At 38.7% G+C, this 14,382-nt stretch overlaps 1 protein-coding gene across 1 annotated transcript; it reads right to left on the reverse strand.

The window, feature by feature from the left end:
- Positions 1-4,962: 4,962 nt before the first annotated feature.
- LOC131819681 (large ribosomal subunit protein uL23-like) lies at positions 4,963-5,571 on the reverse strand. The gene has a single exon (XM_059154949.1). The coding sequence runs from the start codon at positions 5,473-5,475 to the stop codon at positions 5,005-5,007; it is 471 nt and encodes a 156-aa protein (XP_059010932.1). The 5' UTR covers positions 5,476-5,571; the 3' UTR covers positions 4,963-5,004.
- Positions 5,572-14,382: the final 8,811 nt, after the last annotated feature.

Raw genomic sequence — 14,382 nt, forward strand, 5'->3', positions numbered from 1 at the left:
CTGACTTTTTTTTGTTGTTATTGCTTTTGCCACTGCTGTCAAAAATGTTCTTTTAGCTCTGGATTTTTAGAATCAACTGATTTTCAACAGGATGCACATCTTCTAGAAGAAATCTGCAGTGGAGCAGTATTTACAATGAAAGTCTTTATCCCCCCCCCCTTTAATTAAAATAGAATCCCCCTACAATCAACAACACCTGCAGGGAGGCAGAAGCAGTGATTTTTTTCCTGCTCTTGATTTAGTGCGTATGTGTGCATAGGTACTTTTGATCTTGCTTGGTGACAGTGATGAGAGCTCAATATCTGTGGAAATTTACAAGACGGGGTGGGGGTACAGGACGCATCTGCTCTTGGCGGCAGCATGGAGCACCTATATCCAGGCTGACACCGTCTTAAAACTAGACATAGCTGCCTCTTCCCCAGAGCCACCCAGAACGTGCTATGTAATTCCAGGCTTTCTGCTTACTCCCACCTAAATAAGTTGGGTTCCTGCAGTCTAAGTTCCTAGAAGACAGAAAACCCAACCATGTCCTCCAATCTAACTTAACCATCATTAAACTTTAACACTATACTTAGATCCAGTTGTGCCTCCTTGAATCTATCTTTACCAAGGAACTGTAGAGTGGGAGACATAGAGGGTCTATGAATCTCAACTCTCAGAAATGATTTAATAAATTTTCTATGAACTTTAAACGATTGTTTTCGAAAGCTCCAACTACTCTGAGGGTATAAATGTATACACTATTTTGGCCTAAAATAGGGCTTCTGTGATGTAACTCTGGTATACATAGACATTCCTTTTTGGCAAAATTAAAGCCCATGCATCTCCAAAGATCAAGGACTACTTGGGGAAAAGTTAGACCCCACAGAAGTCCTCAGAGGGGCCGAGAGAATTTGTCTTCTGCCTGTAGCGGTTTCTGTCCCACCAACCGGGTGTTTGTGTCATTAGGTGCCATTTCCAGCCAACTGTTCTCACCCACCCACATCTTTAATGCTGAGTAGTGAACACAAGAGCAGCCTTCTTAGCATAGTCTGGCTTCACTGGACTGATTGTGAACTCAAGATACCTCTTGTTTCCTGTAAAGAATCTGCCTTTGCAAACCACATAGGATCACATTCAGTCTACCATGTTCTCAATGAACTCATAATACCAACATTGTCGAGTTTTCCTCAATGCCATCCTAGACCATCAGTCTGCTAACGCACAGAGTTCTAAAATCTTTAGGCCCTTAGAACTATCTTAATGTTCCACAGACAGTTTTTCTAAATATATCACAGAGGACTAACATGGTTGAAATTCAAACTGTCAGGATGGAAGCTAAAAGTGCTCGAAAGATTTCTGGTGGGAGTACTGGCATCTCAGGGATGATTATTTCCCTACATCTTTTTTGGAGTCCCATTTGACACCTCCCAATCAAACTGCACAGAAACCTTGCCTGCCATTAAAAAAACAAACAAAAAAAAAACAAGACAAAAGAAAAACCTAAGCGGAATGTCATTGTCCAAGATATTATAAGTGTTTAGAAGTGATAAGATTTGTTTCTTTCTTTCTTTTTTTTTTTTTTTTTTAATTTGTTTGACAGACAGATTACAAGTAGGCAGAGAGGCAGGCAGAGAGAGAGAGAAGAGGAAGCAGGCTCTCTGCTGAGCAGGGAGCCTGATGCGGGGCTGGATCCCAGGACCCTGGGACCATAATCTGAGCCAAAGGTACAGGCTTTAACCCACTGAGCCACCCAGGTAGCCCCCAAGATAAGATTTCTTAAAGGGCTAGAAAGTATTTGCCTGTCAGCTATAGCTATGGGGTTTTTTTTTTTGTTGTTGTTGTTGTTTTGGGGTTTTTTTTGTTTTGTTTTTTTAAGATTTTATTTATTTATTTGACAGAGAGAAACACAGCAAAAGAGGGAGCACAACACGGGGGAGTGGGAGAGGGAGAAGCAGGCTTCTTGCTGAGCAGGGAACCTAATACGGGGCTCTGTGCGGGGCTCGATCCCAGGACCTTAGGATCATGACTTGAGCAAAAGACAGACATTTAACTGACTGAGCCACCCAGGAGCCCCTATCTATGTTCTTTTTTGCCTGAAGTCTTCACTCTTGGGAGGCATTGTATATAAATAAATGCACACTGTTTTCCAGTCAATTATTTTTCAGATTAGATACATGAGACATATAAATTGGATGTTCAAAGGGATATAGTGGTAAATACCCAGGCTTAGAACCAGGAAATCTGGTTTCAAATTTTAGCTTTAAGGCTAAATTCCTTGGCCAAGTCATTTAGTCTTTGTGAGGCTCAGTGTGTTCATCTGTAAATTGAGGGTAGCAGTAGATACCTGGCAAAATTGCATGGATTGAATAACATAGGCAAAACAACTGAAAAGAAATAAAATAAAATAAAATAAAATATAAATAAATAAATAAAACCTTTACCAACTAGAAGAAAATGGCAAAAATGCCAGCCTTTTTACATTAAATAATAAAGTTGAAGCAAAGAAAAAGGGAGGAGAAGGGGAAGGAACTCCCATTTGGTTTTTTGGGTTTTTTTGTTTTTTTGTTTGTTTGTTTGTTTGTTTTTAATGAGGATAATAAATTCGAGCACTGAGAGTTGCCAGATCTTTTAAGATTTAGGAAAAGGTTTCTGATTCAGTTTAACTTTCTCACATTAGATACAATTTTTAAAATATAAAGTTAAATGTTAAGAAAAATATTACTCGTTCAAAAAAAGGAAGGAAAAAGGAAACAATTGGTAAGTTTACACTAAAATTTAACAGTTAGATAACTAAGATTCCATATGCAAATTAAGTCATGTGTCTAACAAAGTACTTAGAATCTAGAAAACTAGGAGGAGCATCTCCAATTCAGTTACAAAAAGATGAACAAGACAACAGAGAGATTTATCAAACTCTCTAGGCAAGCATCATAAATGTATGAAAATTTGCTCAATGGCACTAACAAATCTCTATCCCCCACGGCTGAATGCTGTTGGAGGAAACCCTCCAAATGTCTGGGGGCTGAGTTAGGAGCTTTATGTCCAAGAGCTGGAAGATAGTACCTCAGCCTGCACTAGGCGATCAGCAAGTTGGAGATCCCCGGCGATGTGTGTAGGTGAGTGAAGAAGGGAGGGAAGGAGTGTGTGCACTTGAGCCTGCACACACACATTTAAAGGAGAAGGAGAGACTGGAGGGGGAGGGCTCTCTAACGAATCTTCAGACAGCTCAGGAGAGAGGTTAGATGTAAACACCTGCCAGGGTGTGCCACACTAAGGACCTTCTCTGGTCCACTCTGTTTCTCTCTCTTTCCCTGGTCTTCAACCAGAATATCTTGGCAGAATTAGAATCTCAAAGGGGTGGAAAGAAACAAGAATCCCAGTCACGACCCCCTTCTTCATACGGATTTGTGGGACTGACAAAAGGAGAACTTTAAATTACAAACAAAATAATGATGACTCCATGGGGCTGGGCATTTTAAATTTCAGTTGAGACTACATTTACAATTTGGAGTGACCTGTACCTGCTGAATCTAGGCGGGGTCCCCCAAAAGTGAAATAAAAGATGTCACTAATAATGAAGCTTTGTGTGAACAGAAAATACTGCTTGTATCAGGAAAGTCACAGGTGATTCCACTTTGATTTATTTGGGCCCCGGGTGGTAGGCAACATTCCAGGACGATCCTCAAAATCCTTAGCCCCCCGATGTACACACACTGTCCCCCCTGTGATTCAATCAATCACTGATGTGAAGTGGTTTTATAAATGTAGTTCAGGTCCCAAATCCCTTGACCTTCAAATAGATTATCTGCATGTAGCAGAATCACATGAGCCCTTTAAAGGGGGAGTTTTCCTCCAGCTGGTCCTGGAAGTCAGAGAGACCCACTCCAGCAGGCCTGTAAGGAAACAAGAATTCTGTGTTGCCAACCTCAAATGGAGGCCACGTGGCAAGGAACTGCAGACACCTTGTAGGAGCTGAGAGAAGTCTCCAGCTGGTAGCCGGAAGAGAAACAGCTCCTTGGCTCTACAGCTACAAGGAAATCAATTCTGCAGCAACCAGAGAGCGCCGGCAGAGAAGCCCCACGCTCAGGTGAACACCACAGCCCTTCTCCAGCACCTTGATTCCTGTCAGGCAAGCCCCACGTCTGGATCCCGAAGAATCCAGAAATGCTGCACCCATACATCTGAGCACAGAAATTGTGAGGTGACAAACACGCACTGCTTACATTCACTGACTTTCTGGTGATTCGTTACCCAGCAAGAGAAAACAAATACAGCCCCCAGTGAGGGATTCAAAATTGCCAAAGATCAACTTTGCAGGCAAGAATTCATTTCTATGCTACCCGAACCAGGACACACAAACCCTTTCACCCTGAAGAATCACTTTTCCTGAAACGTCAGGTGGGAGTTTTAGTGGGTAAGTACTTAGTCACTTGAATGTCGGAGCAGACGTAAATGCGCATAAATGTGCCAGAGATCTACCGTTTGCTCTTCTCCACGGCCTTCAGCCTTCCGCGTCCTCTGTGTGCCCTTACCAGCTGACTTGCGGAGGAGACCCCAGGCCCCCTTCCTGTGCTGCCATGCCCGTTGCTTTCCCCCATCAGAGGTGCAGGCTGGAGATGGGTGACAGGACATTTATGTCCCGGATACCCCTCCTGGAGTGCTTTGTGTTGTCTGCATCCTGTTGCACAAAGCCAGAACCCCTACTGGGCACATCTTCCCACTACGCTGGGTTGTGGTTACTCCACCTTTCCTGGTCTCTGCAGGCCTCCGAGTGACATTCATGAACCCAACCTGTCACTGGACCTGTGGTACTACTTTATGATTGCCCTAAAACCTACCTACACCTTTATATACAAGCTCTTTATAAAATTCTTCTCAGTTACGCAGTTTGAAAATGCCAGGTGTTTCCTACCAGAATGCGATTAATACAGGAGTCAAAGGACACATTCACCGTTTTTATTTTTATTATTTTTTTTTATCATGAAAAAAACCTGTATTTGGATTTAGCCAGCTGGACTCAGCTTAGATGATCCCAATTTTGTTGGCAACATCCAAAGCATCATAGTCAGGGGCCAGCCGAATGTATGCCTTCTTCTCTCCATCAGGCCTGATCAAGGTGTTGACCTTGGCTACACTAATGTCATAGAGCTTCTTCACAGCCTGTTTGATCTGGTGCCTGTTGGCCTTGACATCCACAATGAACACAAGTGTGTTGTTGTCTTCTCTTTTCTTCATGGCTGACTCAGTGGTCAGGGGGACCTTGATGATGGCATAGTGATGAAGCTTATTTCTCCTGGGGGCGCTTTTTCGAGGGTATTTGGGCTGCCTTCGGAGACGCAGAGTCTTGGGTCGTCCGAACGTAGGTGATGTGCGGATCTTCTTTTTTTTGTAACTGTGGACTCTTTTCAGCACCGCTTTCTTGGCCTTCAAAGCCTTTGCCTTGGCTCCGGCTTTGGGAGGGGCAGGGGCTTCCTTCTTAGCTTTCCGAGCCATCTTTGTAAAAGGGATTTACAGGTGGGCACCTGGGTGGCTCAGTGGGTTAAAGCCTCTGCCTTCGGCTCAGGTCATGATCTTAGGGTCCTGGGATCAAGCCTCGCATAGGGCTCTCTGCTCAGCAAGGAGCCTGCTTCCTCCTCTCTCTCTCTCTCTCTCTCTCTCTCTGCGTGCCTCTCTGCCTACTTGTGATTCCTCTGTCTCTCTGTGTCAAATAAATAAACATTCACCATTTTTAAATGATAAAACATGAGATTTCAGATAAATTTCTCTCTTTGGGTAGGCTTCTTGCTATGCCCCTTCAGCTTCGGGTATTACTGCTTTATTACTCTCACTACCTTCAGAGATGGTACTCTAATCTGAAAAACATTTCCTGGTTAAATAATATGGATCATAGGCATATAGTATTTTCTTTACTGTATGATACAGTGTCATTTTTCAATAAAAGAGAAGCCTTCTGGTATGAAATAGGCTGGGATAGGTTTTACAAGATGTCTCCAGGTCCTAGTATTTATCTCAAGGTTTTTAGGATAAACATTTGAAGATATTATAGACTCAATTTCCCCACTCATAAAATAGGGTAGTTAGAATTATTTGGCCGTTACTCACAATTAAATTTGTATATAAATGATTATACCTTTGCATTCTAGACTGTTTCTATCAATAATAATAACTAAGGTATATTGTTTCCTATATAGTAGTCATTATTCTAAGTTTCTTATATACACTATCTACTGCTCTTTACAGTATCCCTATGATGTCAGCATTACTATTTACCTTTCCATTTTACACATGAAAGCTCAAGTGCAGAGAGGTTAATTACATATAGCTAGTTAGTGGTGGCAGCATGACCGAAGGCCATTCAAGCCTGGTGTCATCATCTATTTACCTAACTAGTTCACTATGGCTGCTTTACTGTACATGACATGCTAATGACAGGATATGGGATACTACTTCAATAAAGCTTAATGGTTTTCTCATTGCGACCTAACTCATTCTTCCATTAGGCCTTAGGAAGTTTTTTTAACTCTGCTACTGGAAAATTTTTTGCTGCATCACAAATAAAGTAACAAATCTTCCCACATCAAGGGCAAAGTATTAAAAAAGGGAAACAATTACTTCTAGAAGAAACGATTTACTCAAATATATCTCCTCTAAATAGTATAATGGGAGGAAGGAAGGGAAAATAAGTTATGTTATCAAAGTATCCATTTTCTTTTTTTTAAAGATTTTATTTATTGAGAGAGAGAGAGAAAAAAAGAGAGACAGCATGAGCAGAGTGAGGGACAGAGGGAGAGAGAGAGAAGCAGAATCCCCGCTGAGCAGGGAGCCCAACTCTGGACTCAGTCCCAGGATCCTGGGATCAGGACCCAAGCTAAAGGCAGACACTTAATCGACTGAGCCACCCAGGTGTCCCAAAATACCCATTTTCTTTTCAAATCTCATATTCACAACAACAACAATTAATTGTACACCAAGGCTGCAAAAAAAAATAAGAATACTTACTGAAACTAGAAAATTGCTTATCCTTTTCCGGGGACAAAAAAAAGATCTCAGTGTATGAAGGCATTATTTTATATCACCTAAAGTACTGTTGTACAAATTAACTAAAAGCTGTTTCTTGTTTGGGGGGAGTTTGTTTGTTTTACTAGACAGTATTCTTAATTGTTGGGTTCTGCAAAACGCTCTGCAATGCTTCATCATTTTCACTATTTTAGTAATAATATACGTATTAACCTAAACGTTTATGGAGGGTTATAAAGATAGTACTTTGCAAATTACCTTATTAGGACTGTCTACATCTACCACAGGTTATTAAGCTGTTTCACAGAGGGAAAATGTGAGGTTCATATAGAGGAAATGTTTACCCATAAATAGAATTATATGTCACAGACGATGAATATTATTTGCTTTGTTAATGAGCCTGTGATTTGATATTCTCAAGTTCAAAACTTAATAATATACTATATTATATATACCATTCTGGAAGTGAAAATTTTCACTTTATTATGGAGTCCTATGTTTCCTTATTGATCTTTGCTCTAGTTTTTCTATTCATTATTGAAAGTGGGGTATTGATGTTTCTAAATATTATTATGGAACTATCAGTTTTACCATTTTTCTTCATATATTTTGGACTGCTTTATTATACACATATACATTTATTATTATTATATCTTCCTAATGAATTTTTCAATTTCTCAGTATATAATGTCCTTCTTTATCACTTTAATTTTTTTGAAGTATAGTTAACACATAATTAGTCTCAGGTGTACCACACAGTAATTCTACAAGTTTGTATGTTCTGCTTTGTTCACACGTGGGGCTACCATCTGTCACCATGTAACAGTATTACCATACTAAATCCCCAATGCTTGTACCTTTCATCTCCATGACTTACACATTCCATAACTGGAAGGCTGTACCTCCCACTACCTTTTACCCATTTTGCCCATCCCACCTTCTACCCTCTGGCAACCACTAGTTTATTCTCTGTGTTTATGGGTCTCCTTCTACTTTTTTTGTTTGGTGTGTTTTGTTTTGTTTAGATTCCACAAGTAAGTGAAATCATAGAGTATTTGCCCTTTCTCTGTCCCACTTATTTCACTTGGCATAATACCCTGTAGATCCATTCATGTTGTCACAAGTGACAAGACTTCACTCTTTTTTATGGCTGAGTAGTAGTCGATTGTATATATACACCACATCTTCTTTATCCTTTTATCTCAATGGACATTAGGTTGATTCCACACATTGGCTATTGTAAATAATGCTGCAATGAACATTAAAGTGCAAATATCTCTTTGAACTGGTGTTTTCATTTGCTTCAGTTAAATACCCAGAAGTGGAATTGCTGGATCATATGGTATTTCTATTTTTAATTTTGGGGGGGAACCTCAATACTGGTAGCACCAATCAACATTCCCAGCAACGGCATACAACGTTTCCTTTTCTTTAATGTTCTAGCCCACTCCCGTCATTTTTTGTCTTTTTGATTAGTCAGTCTGATCAATGTGAGGTGATATCTCATTGTGGTTTTGATTTGTTTTCCAAGACAATTAGTGAAACTGATCATCTTTTCATGTCCCTAGGCCATCCATGTGTGATCTTTGGGAAAATGTCTGTTCAAACCCTTGTATTTATTGTTTTGGTTTTTTATTTTTTATTTTTGTTGTTGTTGTTGTTGTTGTTTTAATTTTTTTCAATTTTTTATGGGGTGGTTTGGATTTTTTTTTTTAATTGTGTGAGTTTTTTATATACTTTAGATATTAACCCCTTCTTGGATGTATGATTTGCAAATATCTTCTCCCATTCAATAGATTGTCTTTTCATTTTGTTGACAGTTGCTATTTTTGTGCAAAAACTTTTTACTTTGTAAATACCATATAATCCCATTTATTTATTTTAGCTTTTGCTGCCCTTGCCTGAGGAGATTGAGCCAAAAAAATATTATTCAGTCTACATTGTCAGAGTTTACTGCCTGTTTTCTTCTAGAAGTTTTATGGTTTCAGGTCTTATATTCAAGTCCTTATCTATTTTGAATTTAATTTTGTGTATGGTGTAAGATAGTGATCCAGTTTCTTTTTTTTTTTTTTTTTTTTTAAGATTTTATCTATTTGAGATAGAGTGAGAGAGAGTGCAAAAGCTGGAGGAGGGGGGTAGAAGGAGAGGAAGAAACAGGTTTTCCCCTAAGTAGGGAGGCTGATGCAGGGCCTGATCCTGGGACCCTGGGATCATGACCAATGCTGAAGGCAGACATTTAACCAGCTGAGCTACCCAGTCACCTCTCCAGTTTTATTCTTTAGCATGTAACTGTCCAGTTTTCCCACCACAACTTATTGAACAACCCTCTTTTCTCCATTGTATTTTCTTGCCTACTTTGTCATAGATTAATTGACCATTTATGCATGGATTTATTTCTAGGCTCTCTATTCCATTCATTCAAGTATCTGCTTTCCTACTAGGAGCCTACTATAGCTATACTATAGCTTTGTAGTACAGTCTGAATTCAGGGAGCTTGATACATCCAGCTTTGTTCTTTCTCAAGATTGCTTTGGCTATTTAGGGACATCTGTGGTTCCATGGAAATTTTAGGGTTCTTTTTTCTAGTTCTGTGAAAAATATCATTGGTATTTTGATGGGAATTGCATTGAACATGTAGGTTGCTTTGGGTAGGAAGGACACGTTAGCAATATTTTTCCAATCTATGAGCATGGTTTATGTTTCCATTTATTCGTGTCATTTCACTTTCTTTCATTAATGTCTTAGAGTTTTCAGAGTACAAGTCTTTTACCTCCTTGGTTAAGTTTATTCCTAGGTATTTTACTCTTTTTGATGCAGTTATAAATGTTTTTTTTCCCTTGATTTCTTTCCTGATACCTTATTATTAGTGTACAGAAATGCAAGGAATTTGTTTTGCATCCTATAACTTTACTGAATTCATTTATTAGATTTAACACTTTTTTGGTAGAATCTTTAGGGTATTCTAAATATAATATCATGCCATCTGCAAATAGCAACAGTTTTACTTCTTTCTTTTCAATTTGGATCCATTTTATTTATTTTTCTTGTCTAATTTCTGTGGCAAGGATTTTCTAATACTATGTTGAATAAAAGTGGCAAGAGTGGGATCCTTGTCTTTATCCTTTGTTTGGCTAATGTGATGTGTCACACTGATTAATATGCAGATGTTGAAATATCCTTGCATCCCTGGAATAAATCCTACTTGATCATGATGAATGACCCTTTTAATCTGTTTTTGAATAGAATTCGCTAATATTTTGTTGAGGATTTCTGCAGCTATGTTCATCAGTGCAAATACTGGCCTATAATTTTCCTTTTTGTGTGGTACCTTCCTCTGGTTTTGGTATCATTTTGTTTGGGACTCTCTGTGCTTCCTGGACCTGGATGTCTGTCTTCTTCTTCAGATTAGGGAAGTTTTCAGTCTATTACTTATTCAAATAAGTTTTCTCCTTCTTTTTCCATCTCTTCTCCTTCTGGGACTTCTATTATGAGAATGTTAGTATACTTATTAATGTTTTTCTAGAAATCCCTTAAGCTATCCTCACTTTATTATTTTTCTCATTGCTGTTCTGACTGGGTGATTTTTACTATCCTGTCTTCCAGAATCATGGATTTATTCTTTTGTTCATCTAATCTGCTATTGATTCTCTCTAGTGTGTTTTTCATTTATTTATTCTATTCTTCTAATCTTCTGATTGGTTCTTTTCAATATTTTCTATTTCTTTGTTGAAGTTCTCACTGTGTTCCTCCATTTGCCTCCCAAGTCCAGTGAGCATCTTTGTGATTATTAACTTTGAACGACTTAATCAAGTAAATTACTTCTCTCCCTTTTATTATGATCTTTTTCTGGGATTTTATCTTGTTCTTTTGCTTAGAACATATTCCTTTGTCTCCTCATAATGTTTGACTTTCTGCATTTGTTTCTATGAATTGGGCAGAATAACCACCTCTCCAAGTCTTGAAGGAGTGGACTTCTATAGGCTCATCCCCTGTGTAGCCTGCATGAGCCTGGCATCTTTGGCAAGGCAACTGGAACTGCAGTGGGCACAGGTCAGGGGGTCCCCAGGCATGCTGTACAGGTCCTACCCTGGCAGGGTGGCTGGAGCCAAAACAGATGTGGCTTGGAGAGAATCTAGAACCCACTAGAACCCACTACCACTGCCTTGGTGGGACAACTGGGTCCAGAGCACATATAGACTGAACGTGTCCCAAGGCATGCTACTTCAGTGGTGCTCTGATGGGAGGGCTGGAGCTAGAGTGAGCTTGGGCAGGGTGGACTAGGGCACATGTGCTATCAAGGTGAAGGGGGAACTAAAAATGGTGTTTACCAGCACCTCCAAGCCCAGAGAGAAATCTAACAGTGCTCCATCCATTCAGCAGGTACCCTAGGGTTAATAAATGGTTTTCCTTCACTTATAACCTAGCTGCCCTTTAGACTGCTGTTTTTTTCAGCGTGCCTCAGGCAGGCAAGTCTATGTGTGGGCCCATCAGTGATATCCCTCCCTTCTACATGTTGTAGCATTAGGGTTGCGGTTCTAATCATTACCTTGTCTCCATCTCTTCTGCTTTTCATGTGGGCCCTCTGTTGTTTGTCATGCAGAGGCTGTTGAATCAGCCTTTGGTTCTTTCTAAGAAGGACTTGCTCCATATGGAGGTGTAGATTTAGTGTGTCTGTGGGAGGAGGTGAGTGCATGGTCTTCCTACACCACCGTCCTGGATCTGCTTCCCTGAAAGTTATTCTTATCTCTTGTAGAAATGGGATTGCTAGGGTGCCTGGGTGACTCAATGGGTTAAAGCCTCTGCCTTTGGCTCAGGTCATGGTCTCAGGGTCCTAGGATCAAGCCCCACATCGGGCCCTCTGCTCAGCGGGGAGCCTGCTTCCTCCTCTCTCCCTGCCTGCCTCTCTGACTACTTGTAATCTCTGTCTTTCAAATAAATAAATAAAATCTTTTAAAAAAAAAAAAAAGAAAGAAAAGAAATGGGATTGCTTTCTACCCTCAATATTTTTTAATAATTAATTATAAAATTTTTATGAACTTTATAAGTGTAACTCATAAAATATATGAACAAGCCTTGAGCATATTTTAAGAAAATTTAAAAATGATTACAAGGTATAAATTTTTTAATTATAACTTCCTTTATGAAAGAACTAAAGCTTGGTGTAAATTTTCCCCCTTTAAGGTGAAATGCTCATCTAAAGATACTAATCCTCATAATATTGGCCAGATATATGGACTGAGATACTTAAAGTCATTCTGAATTTATATGTAATGTAATCATTTACTTTTGAGAAGGTTTTAGATTTATCTTCTAAGGAGTTACATCGTAATAAAACATGTTTGTGGATAAAGAAGAAAAGGAAGCACAGACACAGTATATTTATACTTCTTCTCAGAAAAATAATAGAAATTCTAGAAAAATAAGCACAGACACAGATGACTAGGCATATAAGTTCTCAATTTATCTGCTTTTTTATCTGTAAAAGCAGAAACAGATTATATCTACTTCTGGGAATTTTACAGGACATACCAACTCTGCCTCTAATTGGGAGAGGTTAAATGTCAAACGGAATCTTAATCTAAGAACCTAAAATAGATTTAAGCAAAATGACATCAAAAGAACCACACTTTCATTCAATAGACATAAATTAAGCATCCACACCAAGCACATATGTGACATGCAGGTGTTAGAAACATGAATGATCCACAGATCTTACCGTTCAGGGGTTCCCAGATAGGAAAACCATAAAACACACAGTATATATAAATCAACAACAACAAACCAACACACACACAAAAGCAATTATCAGTTACTACAGGAGCTCAGAAGATGAACTGCTAACCCCTGCTTATAGAGTTCAGTCAAGAAGATAAAAAATAAAAACAGGAAAAGACAGTGGATAAAATGTTAGACTGTGTATTTACCTTACAGGTGTGTATAGAATATCATGTATTACAATGTCACATATTATTTGCCACTAGATATGTAATATATCACCATATTGATAAATTTTAATGTACTTTTTTTAGTCACACATTAATTGGTGAGATCTAATAGTTTTAGGTGGTAGTACCACAAGAAATTATTGTGTGAACACTGAAAAGAAAAATAGTATCACATATATTGTATAAAATGTGTATATACAAAATTTGAAGTAGCAATGCATGATGACTTATGACATGAAGAGATAGATGAAACTTCATTATGCAAAGCTCCTAAATTATGTTTGGAAGCAGTAGTTGAGGAAGACTTATCTGGCCCAAAATCATATCTAAATATTTCCTTTTTTTTTTTTTTTTTCCTGTATAATATATGGTACCTATCATTTTCTTCCACTTTTACCTGTTCTGTTTGAGATCTCTGGAACACAAGTATAACAATGAATGCCAATGTCAGTACAGGATTACAAAAATGACCTACCAGTGTTTATTAATACAAAAACAATAAATCACATGATATTCTTGAGTGAAGAAACCATGCAGGTCAGCATAAAATTGGTGTGAAACAGAAATGTTTACTTTGCATTGTGCTCAGCTTTAGGGTTCTCTAATATAATTTACCCCAAGGTGCTCAGTATGCCCATTAGGAATTACAGGACATGCTCAGTATGCCAGCTGTTCACACACAGCCATCAAGAATATGGTATGTGAAGATTTACGGCAGGAGCAATTTAATGACTACGCTCATGTACTAAAAGACACCAGTGCATGTCAACAGCCCGTTCAGATGACAGGGCTTCTCACTGTCTATGTCTTTCTTGTTGATGACCCTCAAAACTAGGAGTTTCCAAGAAGCAACAGGAATAAATAAAAAATTATGCCATTAATTGAAAACTCTCTAACACGTTCTTTCAAGTTCTTGAGAGACATCACAGTTGTTTTCTGACCTTGAACTACATGGTCATTATTTGCACAATCCTATTCATGATGCTTATCTCATGTGTTTCACATTTTAGTCACTGAGAAAGACAAGGTTACTGTAGCCTGGGTTTTCTTTCTCAGTCTTTATTTCTGCTCTTGGGATATTGAAGATTCTTCAAAATGAAAATTCTCTCAGTTTAATTTAAAAAGGCTAGTGAGGAGCAAACCTTCTCTTCTCACTATTTGACTAATCTGTAGATTTCTGAGAGTTTTTGCCCTCATAATATGAATAGGATTAATACCAAAGTCCTTTGAGCTCCTATGCTACCTACAGTATAAATTGGCTCCTCAAAAATATTGGAGATTTTAGCTATTATTACCACTCCTCTCTCAATATTCCTATACCCAGGCACACAACTCCTATATTCTTCCAGAAGAGAGAGAGAGAGAGAGAGAGAGAGAGAGAGAGAGAAACTGCATCCTTTTTATGATTTAGGATTAGAAATCACATAACATCCCTTTT

The sequence above is a fragment of the Mustela lutreola genome, chromosome 1 (genome assembly GCF_030435805.1).
Source record: "Mustela lutreola isolate mMusLut2 chromosome 1, mMusLut2.pri, whole genome shotgun sequence".
Taxonomy (NCBI): Eukaryota; Metazoa; Chordata; class Mammalia; order Carnivora; family Mustelidae; genus Mustela; species Mustela lutreola.

Bases quoted from the DNA above. Each gene is read 5' to 3' on its own strand.
- LOC131819681 (XM_059154949.1), bottom strand. From the start codon at position 5,475: ATGGCTCGGAAAGCTAAGAAGGAAGCCCCTGCCCCTCCCAAAGCCGGA.